General features: G+C 39.9%; 1 protein-coding gene across 2 annotated transcripts in view; it reads right to left on the bottom strand.

Annotated features, from left to right (window-relative positions):
• Positions 1 to 27,170, bottom strand: part of STX8 (syntaxin 8) — a 292,360-nt gene that overhangs the window by 176,874 nt on the left and 88,316 nt on the right. For both annotated transcript variants that reach the window (XM_057500881.1, XM_057500882.1), the window contains exon 6: positions 16,937 to 17,029. In XM_057500881.1, the coding sequence (XP_057356864.1) occupies positions 16,937 to 17,029 (93 nt within the window). The remainder of the gene's footprint in view (positions 1 to 16,936; positions 17,030 to 27,170) is intronic.

Below are 27,170 nucleotides of genomic sequence, written 5' to 3'. Positions count from 1 at the left end.
CAGGGAGGCCCCTTACAGTGATAAATACCCTCCCAGCCGCTCCTGCTCCAACGCGACTCCACCACTTTGGAGTAGCTGCCAGAGCCAGGCCACGCCCACAGCAACAGCGGAGATAAACTCCATAGCAGCCGGGCAGGAAGCAGAAACCCTGTCTGCGCGCAGCTGCGCAGCACAAGCCACTAGAGGTCGCTGTTCTCCCAGGAGAGGAGGGCCACAAACCAACAAGAAAGGAAGTCCTTCCAGCTGTCACTCATCCCAGCTCTGCAAACTATTCCTATCACCATGAAAAGGCAAAGCTACAGGCAGACAAAGATCACAGAGACAACACCAGAGAAGGAGACAGACCTAACCAGTCTTCCTGACAAAGAATTCAAAATAAGAATCATAAACATGCTGACAGAGATGCAGAGAAATACGCAAGAGAAATGGGATGAAGTCCGGAGCGAGATCACAGATGCCAGAAAGAAGATCGCAGAAATGAAACAAACTCTGGAAGGGTTTATAAGCAGAATGGATAGAATGCAAGAGGCCATTGATGGAATTGAAATCAGAGAACAGGAACGCATAGAAGCTGACATAGAGAGAGACAAAAGGATCTCCAGAAATGAAACAATATTAAGAGAACTGTGTGACCAATCAAAACGGAACAACATCCGTATTATAGGGGTCCCAGAAGAAGAAGAGAGAGGAAAAGAGATGGAAAGTATCTTAGAAGAAATAATTGCTGAAAACTTCCCCAAACTGGGGAAGGAAATAATCGAACAGACCACAGAAATACACAGAACACCCAACAGAAAGGATCCAAGAAGGACAACACCAAGACACATAATCATTAAAATGGCAAAGATCAAGGACAAGGAAAGAGCGTTAAAGGCAGCTAGAGAGAAAAAGGTCACCTATAAAGGGAAACCCATCAGGCTAACATCAGATTTCTCAACAGAAACCCTACAGGCCAGAAGAGAATGGCATGATATATTTAATACAATGAAACAGAAGGGCCTTGAACCAAGGATACTGTATCCAGCACGACTATCATTCAAATATGACAGTGGGATTAAACAATTCCCAGACAAACAAAAGCTGAGGGAATTTGCTTTCCACAAACCACCTCTACAGAACATCTTACAGGGACTGCTCTAGATGGGAGCACTCCTAGAAAGAGCACAGCACAAAACACCCAACATATGAAGAATCGAGGAGGAGGAACAAGAAGGGAGAGAAGAAAAGAATCTCCAGACAGTGTATATAACAGCTCAATAAGCGAGCTAAGTTAGGCAGTAAGATACTAAAGAGGCTAACCTTGAACCTTTGGAAACCACGAATTTAAAGCCTGCAATGGCAGTAAGTACATATCTTTCAATAGTCACCCTAAATGTTAATGGGTTGAATGCACCAATCAAAAGACACAGAGTAATAGAATGGATAAAAAAGCAAGAACCATCTATATGCTCCTTACAAGAAACTCACCTCAAACCCAAAGACATGTACAGACTAAAAGTCAAGGGATGGAAAAACATATTTCAGGCAAACAACAGTGAGAAGAAAGCAGGGGTTGCAGTACTAATATCAGACAAAATAGACTTCAAAACAAAGAAAGTAACAAGAGATAAAGAAGGACACTACTTAATGATAAAGGGCTCAGTACAACAAGAGGATATAACCATTCTAAATGTATATGTACCCAACACAGGAGCACCAGCATATGTGAAACAAATACTAACAGAACTAAAGGGGGATATAGACTGCAACGCATTCATTCTAGGAGACTTCAACACACCACTCACCCCAAAGGATAGATCCACTGGGCAGAAAATAAGTAAGGACACGGAAGCACTGAAAAACACAATAGAGCAGATGGACCTAATAGACATCTATAGAACTCTACATCCAAAAGCAGCGGGATATACATTCTTCTCAAGTGCACATGGAACATTCTCCAGAATAGACCACATACTAGGCCACAAAAAGAGCCTCAGAAAATTCCAAAAGATTGAAATCCTACCAACCAACTTTTCAGACCACAAAGGCATAAAACTAGAAATAAACTGTACAAAGAAAGCAAAGAGGCTCACAAACAAATGGAGGCTTAACAACACGCTCCTAAATAATCAATGGATCAATGACCAAATCAAAATGGAGATCCAGCAATATATGGAAACAAATGACAACAACAACACTAAGCCCCAACTTCTGTGGGACACAGCAAAAGCAGTCTTAAGAGGAAAGTATACAGCAGTCCAAGCATATTTAAAAAAGGAAGGGCAATCCCAAATGAATGGTCTAATGTCACAATTATCGAAATTGGAAAAAGAAGAACAGATGAGACCTAAGGTCAGCAGAAGGAGGGACATAATAAAGATCAGAGAAGAAATAAATAAAATTGAGAAGAATAAAACAATAGCAAAAATCAACGAAACCAAGAGCTGGTTCTTCGAAAAAATAAACAAAATAGATAAGCCTCTAGCCAGACTTATTAAGAAGAAAAGAGAGTCAACACAAATCAACAGTATCAGAAACGAGAAAGGAAAAATTACGACGGACCACACAGAAATACAAAGAATTATTAGAGAATACTATGAAAACCTATAAGCTAACAAGCTGGGAAACCTAGGAGAAATGCACAACTTCCTAGAAAAATACAACCTTCCAAGATTGACCCAGAAAGAAACAGAAAATCTAAACAGACCAATTACCAGCAACGAAATTGAAGCGGTAATCAAAAAACTACCAAAGAACAAAACCCCCGGGCCAGATGGATTTACCTCGGAATTTTATCAGACATACAGGGAAGACATAATACCCATTCTCCTTAGAGTTTTCCAAAAAATAGAGGAGGAGGGGATACTCCCAAACTCATTCTATGAAGCTAACATCACCCTAATACCAAAACCAGGCAAAGACCCCACCAAAAAAGAAAACTACAGACCAATATCCCTGATGAACGTAGATGCAAAAATACTCAACAAAATATTAGCAAACCGAACTCAAAAATACATCAAAAGGATCATACACCATGACCAAGTGGGATTCATCCCAGGGATGCAAGGATGGTACAACATTCGAAAGTCCATCAACATCATCCACCACATCAACAAAAAGAAAGACAAAAACCACATGATCATCTCCATAGATGCTGAAAAAGCATTTGACAAAGTTCAACATATATTCATGATAAAAACTCTCAGCAAAATGGGAATAGAGGGCAAGTACCTCAACATAATAAAGGCCATCTATGATAAACCCACAGCCAACATTATATTGAACAGTGAGAAGCTGAAAGCATTTCCTCTGAGATCGGGAACTAGACAGGGATGCCCACTCTCTCCACTGTTATTTAACATAGTACTGGAGGTCCTAGCCACGGCAATCAGACAAAACAAAGAAATACAAGGAATCCAGATTGGTAAAGAAGAAGTTAAACTGTCACTATTTGCAGATGACATGATACTGTACATAAAAAACCCTAAAGACTCCACCCCAAAACTACTAGAACTGATATCGGAATACAGCAAAGTTGCAGGATACAAAATCAACACACAGAAATCTGTGGCTTTCCTATATACTAACAATGAACCAACAGAAAGTGAAATCAGGAAAACAACTCCATTCACAATTGCATCAAAAAAAAATAAAATACCTAGGAATAAACCTAACCAAAGAAGTGAAAGACTTATACTCTGAAAACGACAAGTCACTCTTAAGAGAAATTAAAGGGGACACTAACAGATGGAAACTCAACCCATGCTCGTGGCTAGGAAGAATTAATATCGTCAAAATGGCCATCCTGCCCAAAGCAATATACAGATTTGATGCAATCCCTATGAAACTACCAGCAACATTCTTCAATGAACTGGAACAAATAATTCAAAAATTCATATGGAAACACCAAAGACCCCGAATAGCCAAAGCAATCCTGAGAAAGAAGAATAAAGTAGGGGGCATCTCACTCCCCAATTTCAAGCTCTACTATAAAGCCATAGTAATCAAGACAATTTGGTACTGGCACAAGAGCAGAGCCACAGACCAATGGAACAGACTAGAGAATCCAGACATTAACTCAGACATATATGGTCAATTAATATTTGATAAAGGAGCCATGGACATACAATGGCGAAATGACAGTCTCTTCAACAGGTGGTGCTGGCAAAACTGGACAGCTACATGTAGGAGAATGAAACTGGACCATTGTCTAATCCCATATACAAAAGTAAACTCAAAATGGATCAAAGACCTGAATGTAAGTCATGAAACCATTAAACTCTTGGAAGAAAACATAGGCACAAACCTCTTAGACATAAACATGAGTGACCTCTTCTTGAACATATCTCCCCGGGCAAGGAAAACAACAGCAAAAATGAGTAAGTGGGACTATATTAAGCTGAAAAGCTTCTGTACAGCAAAAGACACCATCAATAGAACAAAAAGGATCCCTACAGTATGGGAGAATATATTTGAAAATGACACATCTGATAAAGGCTTGACGTCCAGAATATATAAAGAGCTCACACGCCTCAACAAACAAAAAACAAATAACCCAATTAAAAAATGGGCAGAGGAACTGAACAGACAGTTCTCCAAAAAAGAAATACAGATGGCCAACAGACACATGAAAAGATGCTCCACATCGCTAATTATCAGAGAAATGCAAATTAAAACTACAATGAGGTATCACCTCACCCCAGTAAGGATGGCTGCCATCCAAAAGACAAACAACAACAAATGTTGGCAAGGCTGAGGAGAAAGGGGAACCCTCCTACACTGCTGGTGGGAATGTAAGTTAGTTCAACCATTGTGGAAAGCAGTATGGAGGTACATCAAAATGCTCAAAACAGACTTACCATTTGACCCAGGAATTGCACTCCTAGGAATTTACCCTAAGAATGCAGCAATCAAGTATGAGAAAGATCAGTGCACCCCTATGTTTATCGCAGCACTATTTACAATAGCCAAGAATTGGAAGCAACCTAAATGTCCATCGATAGATGAATGGATAAAGAAGATGTGGTACATATACACAATGGAATACTACTCAGCCATAAGAAAAGGGCAAATCCAACCATTTGCAGCAACATGGATGGAGCTGGAGGGTATTATGCTCAGTGAAACAAGCCAAGCAGAGAAAGAGAAATACCAAATGATTTCACTCATCTGTGGAGTATAAGAACAAAGGAAAAACTGAAGGAACAAAACAGCAGCAGAATCACAGAACTCAAGAATGGACTAACAGGTACCAAAGGGAAAGGGAGTGGGGAGGATGGGTGGGTAGGGAGGGATAAGAGGGGGGAGAAGTAGCGGGGTATTAAGATTAGCATGCATGGGGGGGTAGGAGAAAAGGGAGGGCTGTACAACACAGAGAAGGCAAGTAGTGATTCTACAACATTTTGCTATGCTGATGGACAGTGACTGTAAAGGGGTTTATAGGGGAGACCTGGTATAGGGGAGAGCCTAGTAAACATAATATTCGTCATGTAAGTGTAGATTAGTGATACCAAAAACAAAACAAAACAAAACAAACAACAAAAAAAGGACTGTTTCTGTGTGGTAACCTCCAATGAGTTCTACACAAGGGTATAAAGGGCATATAGAAGTGCAGGCAAAGGGTCTGTTTGTGTTTATACAGAAATCAAAGCCTAATTGGGCTACCCTGAAAATGAACTAAGATACGATATGAAAGAGAACTTCCAACATCAGCACTCTCTGCAAGACTCATGCCAGAAGATGGTTATCAAGAAATCCCAACAAAGATCAACGCATTGCTACAGCTGTAGATGCACTCATCCCACCAGCTCCTGGACTTGCCATGGGAATGAAGGAGATATTTAAGCTGACCTGTGCATACAGTGAAACAACAAATTTGACTGGATCTATACTGTTGGAACTCAACCAAGAATTAGGAGAAGTGCAAATTGTAGCGCTCCAAAATCTTACAACTACAGACTATTTACTGTTAAAAGAACATAAGGGATGTGAACAGTCCCCAGGAATGGGTTGTTTTAATTTGTCTGATTTCTCGCAGACTGTTCAAGTTCAGTTGGACAATATCCACCATATCATAGAAAAGTTTTTACAAATGCCTAAGGTGCCTAACCGGTTTTCTTGGTTTCACTGGAGATGGCTGGTAATTACAGGTATCCTTTGGTTATGTAACTATACTCCTATTATGTTAATGTGTGTGCGCAATTTAAGTAGTAGCTTAAAACCTATACATGCTGAAGTTACTCTACAAGAAGATATGTCAAAGAAATAATCAATCTTCCCAGGTTTTCTGCTGCCTGCTACTTCTATAGCTTTTCTTCTTCCTTCCTAATTACAACCCTTAAATAGAATTCGTGCCTCATATCAAATTTACCGAGTATCATAATTCTTCCAAGTGGTAAAGATACCTCAAGACAAATGCTGGGCATAGAAGCCACAGGGCATAAATATGCAAAGAAGTAAAAAGCTAACCATTTCAAACAATAAGGCTTCTCTCTCACTTACCAACTTTACATTTCCCTGTATGGCCCCGGAAGATGACTGGTTAGCCAGAGACGGGTAAGATTCCTCAAGGGAGGAACAACCTAAGACAGGCACAGTCGCAGGGGGGCCATCAGGTGAGAAATTGGGGATCAACAGAGGTGAGGCTTAGAACCTCACCCCCCCGTTCTGAGAGAAATCTTCTGCATACGTGGATGTTTTATTGCCCTTGTCTAGCTTGGATTAACACATAGTCTACAGGCACACACCTGATCATCTACATTTGCTCTCTTACAACACTAAACTATGTTTTCTATCTTTATCTTGTATCTACCTACCACTTCAGCATTTTATTAAAAATAATAATAATAAAGAGAGAAATGTGGTATCCACATATAAATCAAGTATAAAAACCAAATGAGTATTCATATTTGAACTGACTGTTTAGAGTTCATAATGCAGGAGCAAAACCGAAAGTTTCTGTGATGACTGCCCTTGTACTGTTCACTATGTAACTTATTCATCATGTAAGAATTTGTTCTCCATGTAAGAACTTGTTTGTTATGCCTCAGAAGATTGGAGACTAACGAAAATTAGGCTTGGGGTGGATTAATGATTGTGCATTGAGCATTGACTCCCCTATACAGAATTTTATTGTCGTTAACAACCATTTGATCAATAAATATGAGAGATGCCCTCACAAAAAAAAAAAAGGACAGACTTCCAATGGTAAAATAAATAAGTAACCGGGATGTAATGTATAGCATAAGGAATATAGTCAAGATATTGTAACAGCTTGGTAGGGTGATAGCTGGAACCTAGAATTTTGTATATAAATGTTTTATCACTGTGTTGTACACTTGAAACTAATGTAATGTAATACTGTGCGTCAACTACCCTTCAATAAAAAATAATTATCTAAAAAACAAACAAACAAACAAAAATATATATAAGGATGACTGTGGCCCAAGGTGGGTGGCCTCCCTGAGCATCTCATTGTTTGGTGGGGATGGTGGAAATTATTTTTCCCACAGAACTGTCATTTCCAAGCTCCTGGCTTTACAGGGAGAGACCACTTTCAGTCCCTCATAGTGCACGGGACCACAGCCTCCATCTCTATGGGGGGGTTAGGATGCTAGTCCGTAAGGTACATGTATGGTTCACTTATCTCTGAGGGCCATGAGGCTTCAATTCCACTCACTGCTATGGTTAGTGCCTTCACTTCTGATGTCTGCAGAACTCTCTTTCTTGCTTTCAAGCTCACCTAGGAATTATAAACAGTTTTTAAAAATGTTTCATCTGCCAATTCCACATATTTGGAAAAGGGAACTGGGGGACTCCCCCTCAGCTCGGTCTATCTACCATTTTGACCACAGGTCTGTACCATGAAGAGAGTTAATAATGGATGACACTTACAGAGTGCTTGCAGTGTGGGCACTGTTCTAAGAGCTTCACACATAATAACTCATTTCATCTTCATAACAGCACTACCAAATAGGCACTCTTTTTAAAGTATAAAATCCCCATTTCATACACATGAGAAAGTTAGGACACAGAAAGAGTAAGCAGCTTGCCCAAGGTCACATAGCTAGTAAGTATCAGAGACAGTTTGGCTCTTGATTGCTAAACACCACTAAGTGGCATTTGTGCCATTCAACAGACATTGCAATAGTCTGCCCACCCCACCACCTGCAGCCAGATGTATTGGTAGGATTACACCTTCTAGTGGTTGGGTGGGGGGCGCATGATTAGCTCTGACCAATGAGTTATGAAACTGACATGTCACTTCTGGGACAGAGCATTTAACTGCAGGAACAAGGCCCTCTAGAGAGTTCTCATACTTTCTACTCAGTGACCAGCAGTGTTTCAAATGGTGGCTATTCTATCAGCAAGGGAACTTAAGTAACTAAGGCTGCTAGTGACCCACAACAGACCTGTACTGAAAGGCAAAACAACATTATATGCATTTGCTAGTTTAAGCTACTTATACTTGGGGGTTATTTTTCCTAAAAATTAAGTTATTTATGTTAACATGTAGTGGTTTATTATTCTTAAGTGAGTTAATACATAAATATTTTTAAATGGCTCTGTTTTTAGTTTCTCATGAAGTTAGTATTGATAGCTATGAATGACAAACAAAAGCTCTTAGGAGTTCTCTACCATTTTTAAGAATTCAAAACAGTCCTAGTCTGTAAAGTCTCAGAATCACTATAATTGGTAAATACTAACCAAATGAAAGTCTACATGGTGATATTAATGTCAGATCAGTAGACCTAAAGTGAAAAGCATTAGAGATAAAGATAGATATTTCCATAATGGTAAAAAGATAATAACCATCAAAATAAAATAACCTTGTACACATATATATGTACTTAATAACCTTTCCTTGAACTTTGTAAAATAAAAAATTGACCCAAATACATGGAAAAGCTGCAAAATTCACAAACACTGAGAGAGACTTTACCACACCTCTTTCAGTAACTGATGGAGGAAGCAGAGAGGTAGTAAAGACATGGAAAGAGAAATAAACAAGAGAATTTGCAAGCCTGATCTAGTAAATGTATATAGAGCCCTGTTTCCCCAGAGTGCAAACTATAACCTTCTTCTCAGGCATACAGAGAATAGTTACTGACCATTACCAGTACTAAGCCTTAGAGGAAACTTAAACAAGTTCAGAAGAACCAGTATCAGACAGAATGCTCTGACCCTTATACAATTCAACAAGGAAATCAACAATGAAAAAATGGTTTAAAAATGCAGATGTTTGGAAATTTATAAATGAGTTAAAAAGAAAAAAATCAATGGCAATTATAAAGTTGAACAGACTAAATGGTAATAAAAACACTAAATGTCAACATTCATAGGGTATATAAGTGCTATCTTTAGGAGGAGGTTTAGGCTTTTATATATTTGAAAAGAAGAAACTGTATTAAATTAGCCAGAGTCCTGTTCAAAATGACTGTTACTATAACTCTTTCTTGACTAAGACTATTGACTGTGGCTAAAATAGACCAAAGTCCTTCCCAGGAAAATAGACATTCTCTGCAATTTTCAGGGGCTACTAGGTGTTCACCCTGTGAAGCCCTCCAGCCCTGACTCCGAATCCCTCTGTAACTTCAGCTTGGTATGTCTGCCTCATTACCCACTTTTTCCCAGCCTCAAAAGCCTTCTTTTGATTTCTCAAGCTTGCAAGGCTCTGAGGCCTCACATGAGATGCCCTGGCCTCTCTGGAATGCTGCAACTGCCCATTACCCCTTCCCTGGCCACCTCCGGCCCACTCCTGAAACCTCAGGCACCATTCACACTTAGACCCCCACCAGCCCTGCCATGGCAGCCTGGTAGTTTCCTGATAGCACTTCCCACAATCAGAGAAAATACTTCAATTTGGGCGAATATTGTTTATAATGTGTATCTCCCCCAGCTAGACTGTGAGAGCAGAAAAAGAGGGATCTTATGTTTAGGTTGTTATCACTGTGTTTCCCTGCATACTTGCTGGTACTTAGTAAATATTTATTGGATGAGTAAATACCCAGCTGCCAGTGCACTTATTTCTCTTCTCAAAGTGGGAGACACTCTCAGTTTAGATGCACTAACCACACTGGAACAACGCCCAAAATATAGAGATACATAGATGTATCTCATTTTGAATAAATTATATAGACAAAATACAGGGTTGATACAGTAGAAGACTGAGTAATTTTGCCTAACGGGTAACACTAGCCTGGTGGGTATTTAGGTCACTGAACACTGCAGGCCGATGGTCTCTCCTACATGACGGCTGCTGCGTCCCCTGCAGCCTGCTCTCCTTTCTCATCCCCCCAGGCTCTCTGGACTCAAGAGAGGGGACACTGGCTTCTCCCAGGCTTCTGAGCCAGGTTAAGCTCCTTTCCATGTAAGGGCTTTTGCATATGCCATTCCCTTTGTAATGTTCTTCCCTTTAAGTCTCAGTACAAATATCATGTCCTAAGCCTCAAATTTCATGAAGCTCCCCTGTTATATGTTCTAACAGTGCCCTGACGGTACTCACTGGACACGAACGGGTTATCCGGGCAGTTGTCTGTCTGATATCTGCTTCCCAACTAGAACAAAGCTTCACAGGGGCAGAAGCTATATGTCTTCCACCACAGCTTATGTATGGATTCAGGTCCAGTGCTCAGCACGTGCTCAGCCCTCAGTATTCGCCGAATGACTGGAGAATGTACTAAGGACGGAAAAATATTACTTTGGATTTAGGGAGATCTTTTCTTATTAGGAAAATAATTTTATTTAATCTAGAATAAAGGAGTGTCATGGAGCCTGTTATCACAGGTGCAAACATACATACACATGTGGGCAGGAGAAGGGGACCAGCTACTGCTGTTGGTGATTCGGTGCAGGAAAACTTACAATGCCTCCCAGCAGCCTCCGGGGGACGCCACCCGGCAGACCCTGGGTAAAGCACAAAAGATAGGAATGGCTCATTAACTTCCTTCTGTCCTAAGATTCTCTGAGCCTAAGTAACACAAATTTCTTCATGAATGAAATATAGACTTGAGAAGCCACTCCACCAGTCCGAGAAGACAGTCAAGTCCACAGTGAAAGTAAAGGAAACATGAGTCCAGGTCAGCACAGCCACTTAGAGAAATGTTTCCCCACTGACACTTATGTGTCTACATTCCAAATTTGGGGGCAGGAGGTTAGGTTCCCACATCAGTGCATAAAGGCCTGCCTGATTCACAGGGAAAGGCAGTCAATCCCAGCAGAGCCACCCTGACAGAAAGCTCTGGTGTGGATCAGGGTGTCCCCCTCTCACATGCCACCTGCCCAGCAGTAAGAGGAACTCCCTATACCGCAGGTCATTTTAGATTTCCTTAAAAGGAAAGCAGTTTCTGCCTGTCCTGCTTCCTTCAAAGGGCACTAAGTTGTGGGGGCACCACATCAGACAGCATCACTCCTGCCACAGCCACCACCTTACACGGTTACGACCTCACAGGGCTGGCAGGCACGGTGTTGGCAGATCTTCTAATTCCTCTACTCATCTAATATGCGGTCTCACACTAGAAGGGCCAAAAGGAAAAGGTGCACATATTAAATCACAGAGCACTGTTCTAGGACGAGGCCAAAAATGAAGTAAGTGCTCTACAGCAACCTACACTCGAACAAAGAGACTCGTCTCACAACGGTGTTTTCCAAGCACCGGCATTTCAAATATCACCCCAGAGCTCTCTGCTGTGTGTATTTCACCCAGACCACATATACTTAATCTTCTTTATATCAACTCCCTGTTTTTTTTCTGCTTATACAAGTTAATTGAATGAGGAAATTTTATATTGCTGTGAAATCACATGTTCCAAATGCTGGTCATTTTATTTCTGTCACACACTGAAATACCTAACTATTAAAATGTAAACTGTTTCTCTACATATTCCCCAAATCAGCTTGCTTAACATACTTTGGGAAATTCTGGTATCAGATAATCCACACATTCTCTCACCAAACTGCCCAACATTTCACCAGTACAAGACTAAATTCTGCTATCAAAGTGCTAAAGAAGCAGTTTGACAGGCTTTAGGGGGAGGCTGGCCAGGGGACCAGCTATGCGGAGCTTCCTTCTGTGAAGCCTGCTTTAAAGAGGTAAGAGGAGCTACAGACACATGGAGGACTCAATATTCGTTTTTTTAGCTTAGTGACTAAACTGATTTCACTGACTATTGACAAAAAGACACAGTTAGTATGTGTATTAGTTTCCTGTTGCAGCTCTAATAAATTATCACAAACTTAGGGGCTTAAAACAACACACACTCAATCCCTCACAGTTGTGGAGATCAGAGGTCTGAAATCAGTTTCACCGGACTGAAATTACGAGTCCCTCCAGGGGCCCTAGGGGAGAATTCCCTGTCTGGTCTTTTCCAGCCTCTAGAGCTGTGTGCCCTGCATCCCTTTGCTTGTTGCCCCTTCTTTCATCTTCAAAGCCAGCAGGATAGTATCTTGCTTCCATTTTCACACTGCCCTCTTTTTTATCAAATCTTTCTGCCTCCCTTTTAAAAAGACACTGTGATTACACCTAGAACCCAACCACACAATCCAGGATAATCTCCCTGTCACCATAGCCTTAATTTACTGACACATTGCAAAGTTCCTATTGCCATATAAGGTAACATAGACTCCAGGTATCAGGATGTGGGCATCTCTGGGGGCTATTCCTCAGCCTGTAACATTACTTTCCTAAACTTTGAACATGAAAATTCAGCTGAGGAGCTCTAACAAATCCTTCCAGTGCTAATTCTCTGGTGTGTATATGAAATCTTTCTCTGATCATTTTTTCCTTCAAGGAGCTTGGTTGTATTTTCTATGCACACGTCTCCTCTATCCCAGTATTGATGTTATCGAGACAGACTTCCTTCTTTGTCACCTTGGTTTCTCTCAGAAAGCAAGAAAGTGCTCAATGATTAACAAACGTGGAAAGGATTGACCAGGTTTAGGATATCCAAACATCAAAAAAAAATGATGAGGACTGGCACGCACTGGCAGAACTTTGTGAAGCAGCCTGTTCTTGATGCTCTTTCATCCATCAGAACCACACCACTATGGTCTCAAAAACATCTACTTTAGTCAAGCCAATCCCACTCATCTTGTTTCAGTGTTCTTTTCAAAAAGCCCTGTCCTCCTGAGCATGAGCTTTAGGGAGTTTTCAGTAAACCAGTGCCACAGCTCTTCATCCTGGAACGGCATCTGGGAGTCGGCCATGAGTCCCTTGTGCCCAGCCACCGGCTTGGTTCACCTTGAACTCTCAGGCACTACATGCTGTGGTTTGCTCCCCCTGGGTCCGCTCTCCACCCTTTCTCCCCCCACCCCCACCCCCACCTTTACCAGCTCCCGGCCCCCACATCCAGGGCATGGGTAGGTCTCCCATCACTGGGATGTTCACTGAACTGCTAATCCATTTCCTCATTAGGCTTGCTCACTGGCATATGAACAGGGTAATTGGTGTTGGTCAGGCCTTTTTTAACTCTATATGTGAAGACTGGAAACTGAGTTCCTATATTGATGGTAACTTGACCCTTCAGCTCTGTGGTTATGTCCCTACTACAGTTAGTAAGGTTTTGATACTTGATTCCAAAATGGCCTGGCTGGCCATTATCTTAGCCTACTGTTTTTCTCATTTAATGAAAACCCAAAGAATACTTCACCAGGTCAGAATATCAAATAGAGATATTTACAACAAAAGTGGTAATCACATATCACCATCAATTCTAGCCACCTGTTCATACATGTGCCCCAGTGTCCCTGACACCTCATTACATGCTTAGGTCACAATAAAAATCCAGAGGGGGCTGCAACCCTGTTCTCAACACCTGACAGATATAATGGCCTTTTTGATTTCAACAAAAGGAATAAAGGCTGATTACAGTCCTGGCAGGGATATAATTTTTTATCCTCAGAGAGTCCCTCAGTTCCTATGAAAAAATGGCTGACTTGGCCCTATTTCTAAGGAGCAAAAGTGCACATTAGCGAACCACCAGCAAAACTGCCATCTCTCTGGGAGGCCACCACAGGGAAAACCCAGCTTATTTTGGCAGCTAATGAAAAAATACCCCATGTTTGTCTGTGTATACATGTACACATCCAGGTCTGGAACGGAGATGAGAACTCAGGAGGCATGAAAGAAGCAGTGAAAAGGAGGGGCGTAAAACATGTGACTAGGCCAGAGAGTTCTGTCCGTGACTAGGATGGTCACATACACTGTGACTATATACTTGAACATATGTAACTGTGAGGGCTGGTCTGTGAATGTGTGAGATTTACATCCACAGCATGAGCACACGAGAGACCCCATAGAAGTACAACACTAAATGAATTCTCTCAGCATAATCACCAAACGAACTGGTTCCCAAATTTGGCAGCACACTGAAACCATCTGGGGAGCTTTAAAAAATACCGATGCCTGGACCTCACTCCTTGGAGATTCTGATTTAATTGATATAAAGGTCTGTGGCAGGCAGAATAGCAGCCCCCCAAAATGCCTACATCCTAGTCCCTGGGACCTGTGAATAGGTTATATTACATGGCCAGGGGGTATTAAGGTTGCTAATTGGCTGGCCCCCAAATAGGGAAATTATCCTGAATTACCTGGGTGACCCCAATGTAATCACAAGGTCCTTAGAAGTCGAAGAGGGAGGCAGAAGTTAAAGATCTGGGTGATGTGATGTGAGAAGGTTCGATCTACTGCTGTTAGCTCCAAAGATCAAGGAGGAGGCCACAAGCCAAGGAACATGGGAAGACTGCAGAAGCTGTAAAATGCAAGGAAATGCTCCCCTAGGGCCTCCAGTGAGGAGTGAGCCGTGCCCACACCTTGATGTAGACCAGTGAGACCCCTGTCAGACTTCTGAGCTCCAGACCGTAAGAGAGTAAGTTTGTGTTGTTTTCAGCCTCTAAGTTTGTGGCAATTTGTTAGAGCAACAATAGAAAACTAACACAGGTATGGCCTGGGATTTGGGAGGTTTCAAAGCTTCCCAGGCGATTCTAAAATGCCATTGACCTAGAGAAAAGGCAAGACAGGGACATGGTGGTATGACTGCTTATGCTGGAAGAACATATGGCGATTTCATCTGGGAAATCAGCAGGTCATCCCACCAACATATCACCATCAATTCTAACCACCTGTCCATACATCACTGGGCTGCAACTTATCTAGGCACATCACAGGATGCATGTTTCTCCAGTCTGGTGGCTAGAATCCTTTCCAGTCTGACCCATGGAGTAGGCTAATTTCCTTTGGATAAAGAACATTTACAAATATGCTTAGCAGAGCTTCTGTAGGGCTTACTTTCTTACCAATGCTGTTTTTCAAGGAAGGAACAGGCCAGGATCTGAATTACATGCAAATACATAAATTAGTACATTCACATCTGTGCCATCAGGAAAAGTACTAAATTGCCCTTGTCTGTACACTTAAATTATTAAAAACCATTATAAGGACTATAAAGATAGAGGGTTTCTCCATTTGTTTAATAATCTATTTATGATAGATGATAAATAAATGGAATTTACTCATTTATTTATGATAGATAAACAGAATAGTACTGTGAGAACAAATGAACTTATTCCTTTTAGAGACAAGAAAAGGAGTACTTGTATGATTTTGACACATGCAGCCCTCCCTGTAGAGGGAGCATACGTCTGTCCCTAGGGCTTCAGTGCCCCCTTATCCACAGTAATTCTTCTTGAAAGTCATCGCATCACGAGCCTCAATGGTATGATCACCAGAGCTAAAAACCTAGAACCTTTTCTTTTTCTCTCCCTACTTTCTCTTCCTCAGAGAGGAAGCCAGCACAGTAGAAAAAGCAGTCACATTAGAACTGGAAGGCCTGTGTTGGAATTTCAGTTCTTAAATCTGTAACTGACATGACATTAGGAGATCCCTTAGCTGCTCAGAGCTTCATCTCTCACACAGATATAATACCACCTTCATGATGCTGAGTTCTGATTAAGTGAAATGTCATGGATGAGAGTGCTTAGCACATAGGAGGGGCTTTGATAAATGCTAGCTTTACTGAAGCCCAACTATTCCTATGCTTTTGCACATCACCTCCAGGCTGAAGCTTCTCACATCTATTCTTTTTGGTCCTGTCTGAGCTCTAGTATGTATCTCCCGGTGTCTACTCAACACTCCCCTCATATCTCTCATTGACATTTCTAATAGGAAATGGTCAAACTGGACTTATGACCTCCACTCCTCACAAACCAGTGACCCTCCCAATGCCCATGTCCACCACCATCACCTGCATCCATCCTCTCTTCTCATCCCTACTGCTGCCACTCTCATTTGGGCTCCTGTCCCTCACACTGCACACATAAGAGCTTTGTGTGCAGTCCGACTTGGAGAGGGGGCATTCGTCCATTCCGAGGGCTTCAATGCTCACTCATCAAGCCCAATAGCCTTTCGAATAGCCTCCCAACTTAAAACTCCATCTCCCAAGCCATAGGCTCCCAACTTAAGACTTTGTCTCTCCCAAGCCATCTTGCTGTGGTTTGCAAATTAATCTTTCTCCAACCACATTTGTCAGTCCAAGCCCTGAACAAAGATCTTCACCCACTTTTTTGCTCCCCCCCTGCCAGGTATTTATAATAGAAGAGGAGCCAACTCCACCATGTAGACGACACGGAGCCCCAGCAGGCTTGCATGCCTTCCATCAGTGTACAAGGCTCTGGCCTATTTCATCACATTACCACATAGAGGAAAAGCTTTGGAGATAAATGCATCATAAAAGGGTTTTTAAAAACAGCCATGGAGAACTGGAATTTTTTATCAAATTTCTTCATATAATATTTAGCACCTACAGTCTAAACCTACCATAAACCACCCTCAACTGCATCAAACTATAACCATCCATTTATGTTAACTACTTTATGTGTTTTGTAATATTAAGATCATTTAACAAACTTTCAAGCCTTTACTGTACTAAAAGACAAATTTGGTCAATCTCAGCCATGCTCTTACCATTTTGTTCATCCAGTTCATTCCCAATTTCTTGACCCATTTGTTTTTGGCGACTTATAATAGAGCAAAGGGCATCGAGGCCTGCATCTTGTTCTAAAAGAAAAAATAAAACAAGTGACTGACTAAAAACCAAGGGAAAATTAATTTAAAGTCCAAAAATGGACCCAGGAATGTAAAGCAATTCAACATATGATCAAAGTAACACATAAGTCAGTCAGAAAACAAAATAAAACAGTTAACATTATTAGAACAAAATAAAAAATTAAATACCTACCTTCTACCTTAAACTAAAATGATTTCCAGATGAATTAACTTTTAAATTATTAAAAATGAAATAATATAAAATTTGGTCTCAAACATTTAAACTCTCTCACACTTAATACATAAAGAAGATACACAAATCAATAAGAAAAAAAGACTTAATACTCCACTTTTTTCAATGGGCAAAGGATTTAGACAGGAAATTTAGAAAAGAAAAATAAACATACTGTGACATCAGTACTAATTTTTAAAATAGCAATAATAAACAATGATGGTTTTTCTTTTATCATATTTGTAATGATTAAAAGGAATACTAATACCCAGGTTTAAATAAAGTGTGAAGAACTAGAAGCTCCTAACACTATGTCATGGGAGGATAGCTAATATACCTTTTGAGAGAGCAAATTTTGTCTACTTTTTAATCTATCAATTATATGTCTAGAAACATATGTAAGAAAACATTCAGATAGTATGTAATGATGTATATACAGGGATAGTCCTTGAAATGTGTTTCCTGTACTAGTTTATCAATGTATTGCCTCTCAGCTCCAAATTCACCCTTTTTGACTGCTCTGTGAAAGTGTATCTGGACCCTTACTATTTTTTTTCTTTTTTTTTTCTTTTTTACTCAATGAACATGATTTTATTAAATGTCAGAACTATAAAGTGAGCTTTTTTATTAAGGGTAAGTAGATGTAACTTATTTTTAATTTGTTCGGGTAGCAACATAATTTTCTAATGGTTCTAATCATTGACAGTTCGGGTAATTGCAAGTTTTTTATTATTCATAACAATATCATAGTGAAAGGTTTTGACCTTTTTATATAGTCCTGGGAGTATTGCTATAGATAAAATTCTGAAATAGGGAAATTCTGGGATAAAGGCAATACATATTAAAAATTTAATTGATTTGTGAAAATTGCTCTCCAAAAAAGGTTTTAATAGTTTGTACTCCCAGAGATAACGTATGTACCATTTCGTTTATAGGCTATGTATTTTTTTCCAACAGTTTTATTGAGCTATCATTGATCTTTAATAAATTACACATTATTTTCCCATATAGTCACATTCACAGCAATCTTTTTCTCTTCATAAAGATTTGGATTTTCATCTGGTATTATTTTTCTTCTGCTTGTAGGGTTTTTTAAACATTGCTGGTAGTATAGGACTTCTTGTGATAATCTCTATTAGTGTTTGTATATCTGAAAATGTTTTACTTTGCCTTCATTTTTTAAAATTTTGTTATCATTAATCTACAATTACACCAAGATCATTATGTTTACAAGGCTCTCCCCTACCCCAAGTCCCCCCCACAAACCCATTACAGTCACTATCCATCAGCATAGTAAGATGTTGTAGAATCACTGCTTGTCTTCTCTGTGTTGCACAGCCCTCCCCTTTCCCCCACCGCTCACATTATACATGCTAATCATAATACCCCTCTTTCTTCTTTCCGGCCCTCATCCCTCCCTACCCTCCCATTCTCCCCAGTCTCTTTCCCTTTGGTAACTGTTAGTCCATTCCTGGATTTTGTGAGTCTGCTGCTATTTTGTTCCTTCAGTTTTTCCTTTGTTCTTATACTCCACATATGAGTGAAATCATTTGGTATTCGTCGTTCTCTGCTTGGCTTATTTCACTGAGCATAATACCCTCTAGCTCCATCCATGTTGTTGCAAATGGTAGGATTTGTTTTCTTCTTATGGCTGAATAATATTCCATTGTGTATATGTACCACATCTTTATCCATTCATCTACTGATGGACATTTAGGTTGCTTCCACATCTTGGCTATTGTAAATAGTGCAGCGATAAACATAGGGGTGCATCTGTCTTTTTCAAACTGGAGTGCTGCATTCTTAGGGTAAATTCCTAGGAGTGGAATTCCTGGGTCAAATGGTAAGTCTATTTTGAGCATTTCGAGGAACCTCCATACTGCTTTCCACAATGGTTGAACTAATTTACATTCCCACCAACTGTGTAGGAGGGTTCCCCTTTCTCCACAACCTCGCCAACATTTGTTGTTGTTTGTCTTTTGGATGGTAGCCATCCTTACTGGTGTGAGGTGATATCTCATTGTGGTTTTAATTTGCATTTCTCTGATAACTAGCCATGTGGAGCATCTTTTCACGTGTCTGTTGGCCATCTGAATTTCTTTGGAGAACTGTCTGTTCAGCTCCTCGGCCCATTTTTTAATTGGATTATTTGCTTTTTGGTTGTTGAGGTGTGTGAGCTCTTTATATATTTTGGATGTCAAGCCTTAATCGGATCTGTCATTTATGAATATATTCTCCCATACTGTAGGGTACCTTTTTGTTCTATTGATGGTGTCCTTTGCTGTGCAGAAGCTTTTCAGCTTGATATAGTCCCACTTGTTTATTTTTGCTTTTGGTTTCCTTGCCTGGGGAGATAGGTTCATGAAGAAGTCGGTAATGTTTATGTCCAAGAGACTTTTGCCTATGTTTTTTTCTAAGAGTTTTATGGTTTCATGACTTACATTCAAGTCTTTGATCCATTTCGAATTTACTTTTGTGTATGGGATTAGACAGTGATCCAGTTTCATTCTCTTACATGTAGCTGTCCAGTTTTGCCAGCACCATCTGTTGAAGAGACTGTCATTTCCCCATTGTATGTCCATGGCTCCTTTATCAAATATTAATTGACTACATATGTTTGGGTTAATGTCTGGAGTCTCTAATCTGTTCCACTGGTCTGTGGCTCTGTTCTTGTGCCAGTACCAAATTGTCTTGATTATTATGGCTTTGTAGTAGAGCTTGAAGTTGGGGAGTGAGATCCCCCCAACTTTATTCTTCTTTCTCAGAATTGCTTTGGGTATTTGGGGTCTTTGGTGTTTCCATATGAATTTTTGAATTATTTGTTCCAGTTCATTGAAGAATGTTGCTGGTAATTTGATAGGGATTGCATCAAATCTGTATATTGCTTTGGGCCGGATGGCCATTTTGATTACAATAATTCTTCCTAGCCAAGAGCATGGGATGAGTTTCCATTTGTTAGTGTCCTCTTTAATTTCTCTTAAGAGTGTCTTATAGTGTTCAGGGTATAGTCTTTCACTTCTTTGGTTAGGCTTATTCCTAGGTATTTTATTCTTTTTGATGCAATTGTGAATGGAATTGTTTTCCTGATTTCTCTTTCTATTGGTTCATTGTTAGTGTATAGGAAAGCCACAGATTTCTGTGCGTTAATTTTGTATCCTGCAACTTTGCTGTATTCCGATATCAGTTCTAGTAGTTTTGGAGGGGAGTCCTTAGGGTTTTTTATGTACAATATCATGTCATCTGCAAATAGTGACAGTTTAAGTTCTTCTTTACCAATATGGATTCCATGTATTTCTTTGTTTTGTCTAACTGCCATGGCTAGGACCTCCAGTACTATGTTAAATAACAGTGGGGAGAGTGGGCATCCCTGTCTTGTTTCTGATCTCAGAGGAAAACCTTTCAGCCTTTCGCTGTTCAGTAAGATGCTAGCTGTGGGTTTATCATATATGTCCTTTATTATGTTCAGGTACTTGCCCTCTATTCCCATTTTGCTGAGGGTTTTTATCATGAATGGATGTTGAATTTTGTCAAATGCATTTTCAGCATTTATGGAGATGATCATGTGGTTTTTTTTTTTTTTTGATTTTTTTTTTAAATAATTATTTTTTATTGAAGGGTAGTTGACGCACAGTATTACATTACATTAGTTTCAAGTGTAAACACAGTGGTAGAACATTTATATACGTAATTCTAGGTTCCAGCTATCGCCCTACCAAGCTGTTACAATATCTTGACTATATTCCTTATGCTATACATTACATCCCGGTTACTTATTTATTTTACCATTGGAAGTCTGTCCTTTTTTTTTTTTTTTTTTTTTTTTTTTTTGTGAGGGCATCTCTCATATTTATTGATCAAATGGTTGTTAACGACAATAAAATTCTGTATAGGGGAGTCAATGCTCAATGTACAATCATTAATCCACCCCAAGCCTAATTTTCGTCAGTCTCCAATCTTCTGAGGCATAACAAACAAGTTCTTACATGTAGAACAAATTCTTACATAATGAATAAGTTACATAGTGAACAGTACAAGGACAGTCATCACAGAAACTTTCGGTTTTGCTCATGCATTATGAACTCTAAACAGTCGGTTCAAATATGAATACTCATTTGGTTTTTATACTTGATTTATATGTGGATACCACATTTCTCTCTTTATTATTATTATTTTTAATAAAATGCTGAAGTGGTAGGTAGATACAAGATAAAGGTAGAAAACATAGTTTAGTGTTGTAAGAGAGCAAATGTAGATGATCAGGTGTGTGCCTGTAGACTATGTGTTAATCCAAGCTAGACCAGGGCAATAAAACATCCACGTGTGCAGAAGATTTCTCTCAGAATAGGGGGGGTGAGGTTCTAAGCCTCACCTCTGTTGATCCCCAATTTCTCACCTGATGGCCCCCCTGCGACTGTGCCTGTCTTAGGTTGTTCCTCCCTTGAGGAATCTTACCCGTCTCTGGCTAACCAGTCATCTTCCGGGGCCATACAGGGAAATGTGAAGTTGGTAAGTGAGAGAGAAGCCTTATTGTTTGAAAAGGTTAGCTTTTTACTTCTTTGCATATTTATGCCCTGTGGCTTCTATGCCCAGCATTTGTCTTGAGGTATCTTTACCACTTGGAGGAGTTATGATACTCGGTAAATTTGATATGAGGCACGAATTCTATTTAAGGGTTGTAATTAGGAAGGAAGAAGAAAAGCTATAGAAGTAGCAGACGGAAGAAAACATGGGAAGATTGATTATTTCTTTGACATATCTTCTTGTAGAGTAACTTCAGCATATATAGGTTTTAAGCTACTACTTAAATTGCGCTCACACATTAACATAATAGGAGTATAGTTACATAACCAAAGCATATCTGTAATTACCAGCCATCTCCAGTGAAACCAAGAAAACCATTAAGGCACCTTAGGCATTTGTGAAAACTTATCTATGATATGGTGGATATTGTCCAACTGAACTTGAACAGTCTGAGAGAAATCAGACAAAACAACCCATTCCTGGGGACTGTTCACATGCCATATGTTCTTTTAACAGTAAATAGTCTGTAGTTGTAAGAGTTTGGAGCGCTACAATTTGCACTTCTCCAAATTCTTGGTTGAGTTCCAACAGTATAGATCCAGTCAAATTTGTTGTTTTACTGTATGCACAGGCCAGCTTAGATATCTCCTTCCTCATTCCCATGGCAAGTCCAGGAACTGGTGGGATGAGTGCATCTACTGCTGTAGCAGTGCGTGGACCTTTGTTGGGGTTTTTTTATGATCATCTTCTGGCATGAGTCTTCCAGAGAGTGCAGATGTTGGAAGTTCTTTTTCATATCGTATCTTAGTTCATTTTCGGGGTAGCCCAATTAGGCTTTGATCCTCTGTATAAACACAAATAGACCCTTTGCCTACACTTTTATATGCCCTTTATACCCTTCTGTAGAACTCGTTGGAGGTTACCACACAGGAAGTGCCCTTTTTTTTTTTTTTTGCTTTATTTTTGGTATCACTAATCTACACTTACATGACGAATATTATGTTTACTAGGCTCTCCCCTATACCAGGTCTCCCCTATAAACCCCTTTACAGTCACTGTCCATCAGCATAGCAAAATGTTGTAGAATCACTACTTGCCTTCTCTGTGTTGTACAGCCCTCCCTTTTCTCCTACCCACCCATGCATGCTAATCTTAATACCCCCCTACTTCTCCCCCCCTTATCCCTCCCTACCCACCCATCCTCCCCACTCCCTTTCCCTTTGGTACCTGTTAGTCCATTCTTGAGTTCTGTGATTCTGCTGCTGTTTTGTTCCTTCAGTTTTTCCTTTGTTCTTATACTCCACAGATGAGTGAAATCATTTGGTATTTCTCTTTCTCTGCTTGGCTTGTTTCACTGAGCATAATACCCTCCAGCTCCATCCATGTTGCTGCAAATGGTTGGATTTGCCCTTTTCTTATGGCTGAGTAGTATTCCATTGTGTATATGTACCACATCTTCTTTATCCATTCATCTATCGATGGACATTTAGGTTGCTTCCAATTCTTGGCTATTGTAAATAGTGCTGCGATAAACATAGGGGTGCACTGATCTTTCTCATACTTGATTGCTGCATTCTTAGGGTAAATTCCTAGGAGTGCAATTCCTGGGTCAAATGGTAAGTCTGTTTTGAGCATTTTGATGTACCTCCATACTGCTTTACACAATGGTTGAACTAGTTTACATTCCCACCAGCAGTGTAGGAGGGTTCCCCTTTCTCCACAGCCTCGCCAACATTTGTTGTTGTTTGTCTTTTGGATGGCAGCCATCCTTACTGGGGTGAGGTGATACCTCATTGTAGTTTTAATTTGCATTTCTCTGATAATTAGCGATGTGGAGCATCTTTTCATGTGTCTGTTGGCCATCTGTATTTCTTTTTTGGAGAACTGTCTGTTCAGTTCCTCTGCCCATTTTTTAATTGGGTTATTTGTTTTTTGTTTGTTGAGGCATATGAGCTCCTTATATATTCTGGACGTCAAGCCTTTATCGGATGTGTCATTTTCAAATATATTCTCCCATACTGTAGGGATCCTTCTTGTTCTATTGATGGTGTCTTTTGCTGTACAGAAGCTTTTCAGCTTAATATAGTCCCACTTACTCATTTTTGCTGTTGTTTTCCTTGCCCGGGGAGATATGTTCAAGAAGAGGTCACTCATGTTTATGTCTAAGAGGTTTTCGCCTATGTTTTCTTCCAAGAGTTTAATGGTTTCATGGCTTACATTCAGGTCTTTGATCCATTTTGAGTTTACTTTTGTATATGGGGTTAGACAATGGTCCAGTTTCATTCTCCTCCATGTAGCTGTTCAGTTTGCCAGCACCACCTGTTGAAGAGACTGTCATTTCGCCATTGTATGTCCATGGCTCCTTTATCAAATATTAATTGACCATATATGTCTGGGTTAATGTCTGGATTCTCTAGTCTGTTCCATTGGTCTGTGGCTCTGCTCTTGTGCCAGTACCAAATTGTCTTGATTACTATGGCTTTATAGTAGAGCTTGAAGTTGGGCAGTGAGATCCCCCCTACTTTATTCTTCTTTCTCAGGATTGCTTTGGCTATTCGGGGTCTTTGGTGTTTCCATATGAATTTTTGAATTATTTGTTCCAGTTCATTGAAGAATGTTGCTGGTAGTTTCATAGGGATTGCATCAAATCTGTATATTGCTTTGGGCAGGATGGCCATTTTGACGATATTAACTCTTCCTAGCCACGAGCATGGGATGAGTTTCCATCTGTTAGTGTCCCCTTTAATTTCTCTTAAGAGTGACTTGTAGTTTTCAGAGTATAAGTCTTTCACTTCTTTGGTTAGGTTTATTCCTAGGTATTTTATTTTTTTTGATGCAATTGTGAATGGAGTTGTTTTCCTGATTTCACTTTCTGTTGGTTCATTGTTAGTATATAGGAAAGCCACAGATTTCTGTGTGTTCATTTTGTATCCTGCAACTTTGCTGTATTCCGATATCAGTTCTAGTAGTTTTGGGGTGGAGTCTTTAGGGTTTTTTATGTACAGTATCATGTCATCTGCAAATAGTGACAGTTTAACTTCTTCTTTACCAATCTGGATTCCTTGTATTTCTTTGTTTTGTCTGATTGCCGTGGCTAGGACCTCCAGTACTATGTTAAATAACAGTGGAGAGAGTGGGCATCCCTGTCTAGTTCCCGATCTCAGAGGAGATGCTTTCAGCTTCTCGCTGTTCAATATAATGTTGGCTGTGGGTTTATCATAGATGGCCTTTATTATGTTGAGGTACTTGCCCTCTATTCCCATTTTGCTGAGAGTTTTTAACATGAATGGATGTTGAACTTTGTCAAATGCTTTTTCAGCATCTATGGAGATGATCATGTGGTTTTTGTCTTTCTTTTTGTTGATGTGGTGGATGATGTTGATGGACTTTCGAATGTTGTACCATCCTTGCATCCCTGGGATGAATCCCACTTGGTCATGGTGTATGATCCTTTTGATGTATTTTTGAATTCGGTTTGCTAATATTTTGTTGAGTATTTTTGCATCTACGTTCATCAGGGATATTGGTCTGTAGTTTTCTTTTTTGGTGGGGTCTTTGCCTGGTTTTGGTATTAGGGTGATGTTAGCTTCATAGAATGAGTTTGGGAGTATCCCCTCCTCCTCTATTTTTTGGAAAACTTTAAGGAGAATGGGTATTATGTCTTCCCTGTATGTCTGATAAAATTCCGAGGTAAATCCATCTGGCCCGGGGGTTTTGTTCTTTGGTAGTTTTTTGATTACGGCTTCAATTTTGTTGCTGGTAATTGGTCTGTTTAGATTTTCTGTTTCTTCCTGGGTCAATCTTGGAAGGTTTTATTTTTCTAGGAAGTTGTCCATTTCTCCTAGGTTTCCCAGCTTTTTAGCATATAGGTTTTCATAGTATTCTCCAATAATTCTTTGCATTTCTGTGGCGTCCGTCGTGATTTTTCCTTTCTCGTTTCTGATACTGTTGATTTGTGTTGACTCTCTTTTCTTCTTAATAAGTCTGGCTAGAGGCTTATCTGTTTTGTTTATTTTCTCGAAGAACCAGCTCTTGGTTTCATTGATTTTTGCTATTGTTTTATTCTTCTCAATTTTATTTATTTCTTCTCTGATCTTTATTATGTCCCTCCTTCTGCTGACCTTAGGCCTCATCTGTTCTTCTTTTTCCAATTTCGGTAATTGTGACATTAGACCATTCATTTGGGATTGCTCTTCCTTTTTTAAATATGCTTGGATTGCTATATACTTTCCTCTTAAGACTGCTTTTGCTCTGTCCCACAGAAGTTGGGGCTTAGTGTTGTTGTTGTCATTTGTTTCCATATATTGCTGGATCTCCATTTTGATTTTTTCATTGATCCATTGATTATTTAGGAGCGTGTTGTTAAGCCTCCATGTGTTTGTGAGCCTCTTTGCTTTCTTTGTACAGTTTATTTCTAGTTTTATGCCTTTGTGGTCTGAAAAGTTGGTTGGTAGGATTTCAATCTTTTGGAATTTTCTGAGGCTCTTTTTGTGGCCTAGTATGTGGTCTATTCTGGAGAATGTTCCATGTGCACTTGAGAAGAATGTATATCCCGCTGCTTTTGGATGTAGAGTTCTATAGATGTCTATTAGGTCCATCTGCTCTACTGTGTTGTTCAGTGCTTCCGTGTCCTTACTTATTTTCTGCCCAGTGGATCTATCCTTTGGGGTGAGTGGTGTGTTGAAGTCTCCTAGAATGAATGCATTGCAGTCTATATCCCCCTTTAGTTCTGTTAGTATTTGTTTCACATATGCTGGTGCTCCTGTGTTGGGTGCATATATATTTAGAATGGTTATATCCTCTTGTTTGACTGAGCCCTTTATCATTATGTAGTGTCCTTCTTTATGTGTTGTTACTTTCTTTGTTTTGAAGTCTATTTTGTCTGATATTAGTACTGCAACCCCTGCTTTCTTCTCACTGTTGTTTGCTTGAAATATGTTTTTCCATCCCTTGACTTTTAGTCTGTACATGTCTTTGGGTTTGAGGTGAGTTTCTTGTAAGCAGCATATAGATGTGTCTTGCTTTTTTATCCATTCTGTTACTCTGTGTCTTTTGATTGGTGCATTCAACCCATTAACATTTAGGGTGACTATTGAAAGATATGTACTTATTGCCATTGCAGGCTTTAAATTCGTGGTTACCAAAGGTTCAAGGTTAGCCTCTTTAGTATCTTACTGCCTAACTTAGCTCGCTTATTGAGCTGTTATATACACTGTCTGGAGATTCTTTTCTTCTCTCCTTTCTTGTTCCTCCTCCTCAATTCTTCATATGTTGGGTGTTTTGTGCTGTGCTCTTTCTAGGAGTGCTCCCATCTAGAGCAGTCCCTGTAACATGTTCTGTAGAGGTGGTTTGTGGAAAGCAAATTCCCTCAGCTTTTGTTTGTCTGGGAATTGTTTAATC

Source organism: Manis pentadactyla, chromosome 4 (assembly GCF_030020395.1).
Source record: "Manis pentadactyla isolate mManPen7 chromosome 4, mManPen7.hap1, whole genome shotgun sequence".
Taxonomy (NCBI): Eukaryota; Metazoa; Chordata; class Mammalia; order Pholidota; family Manidae; genus Manis; species Manis pentadactyla.
This window is presented reverse-complemented; position numbering and strand designations above follow the sequence as displayed.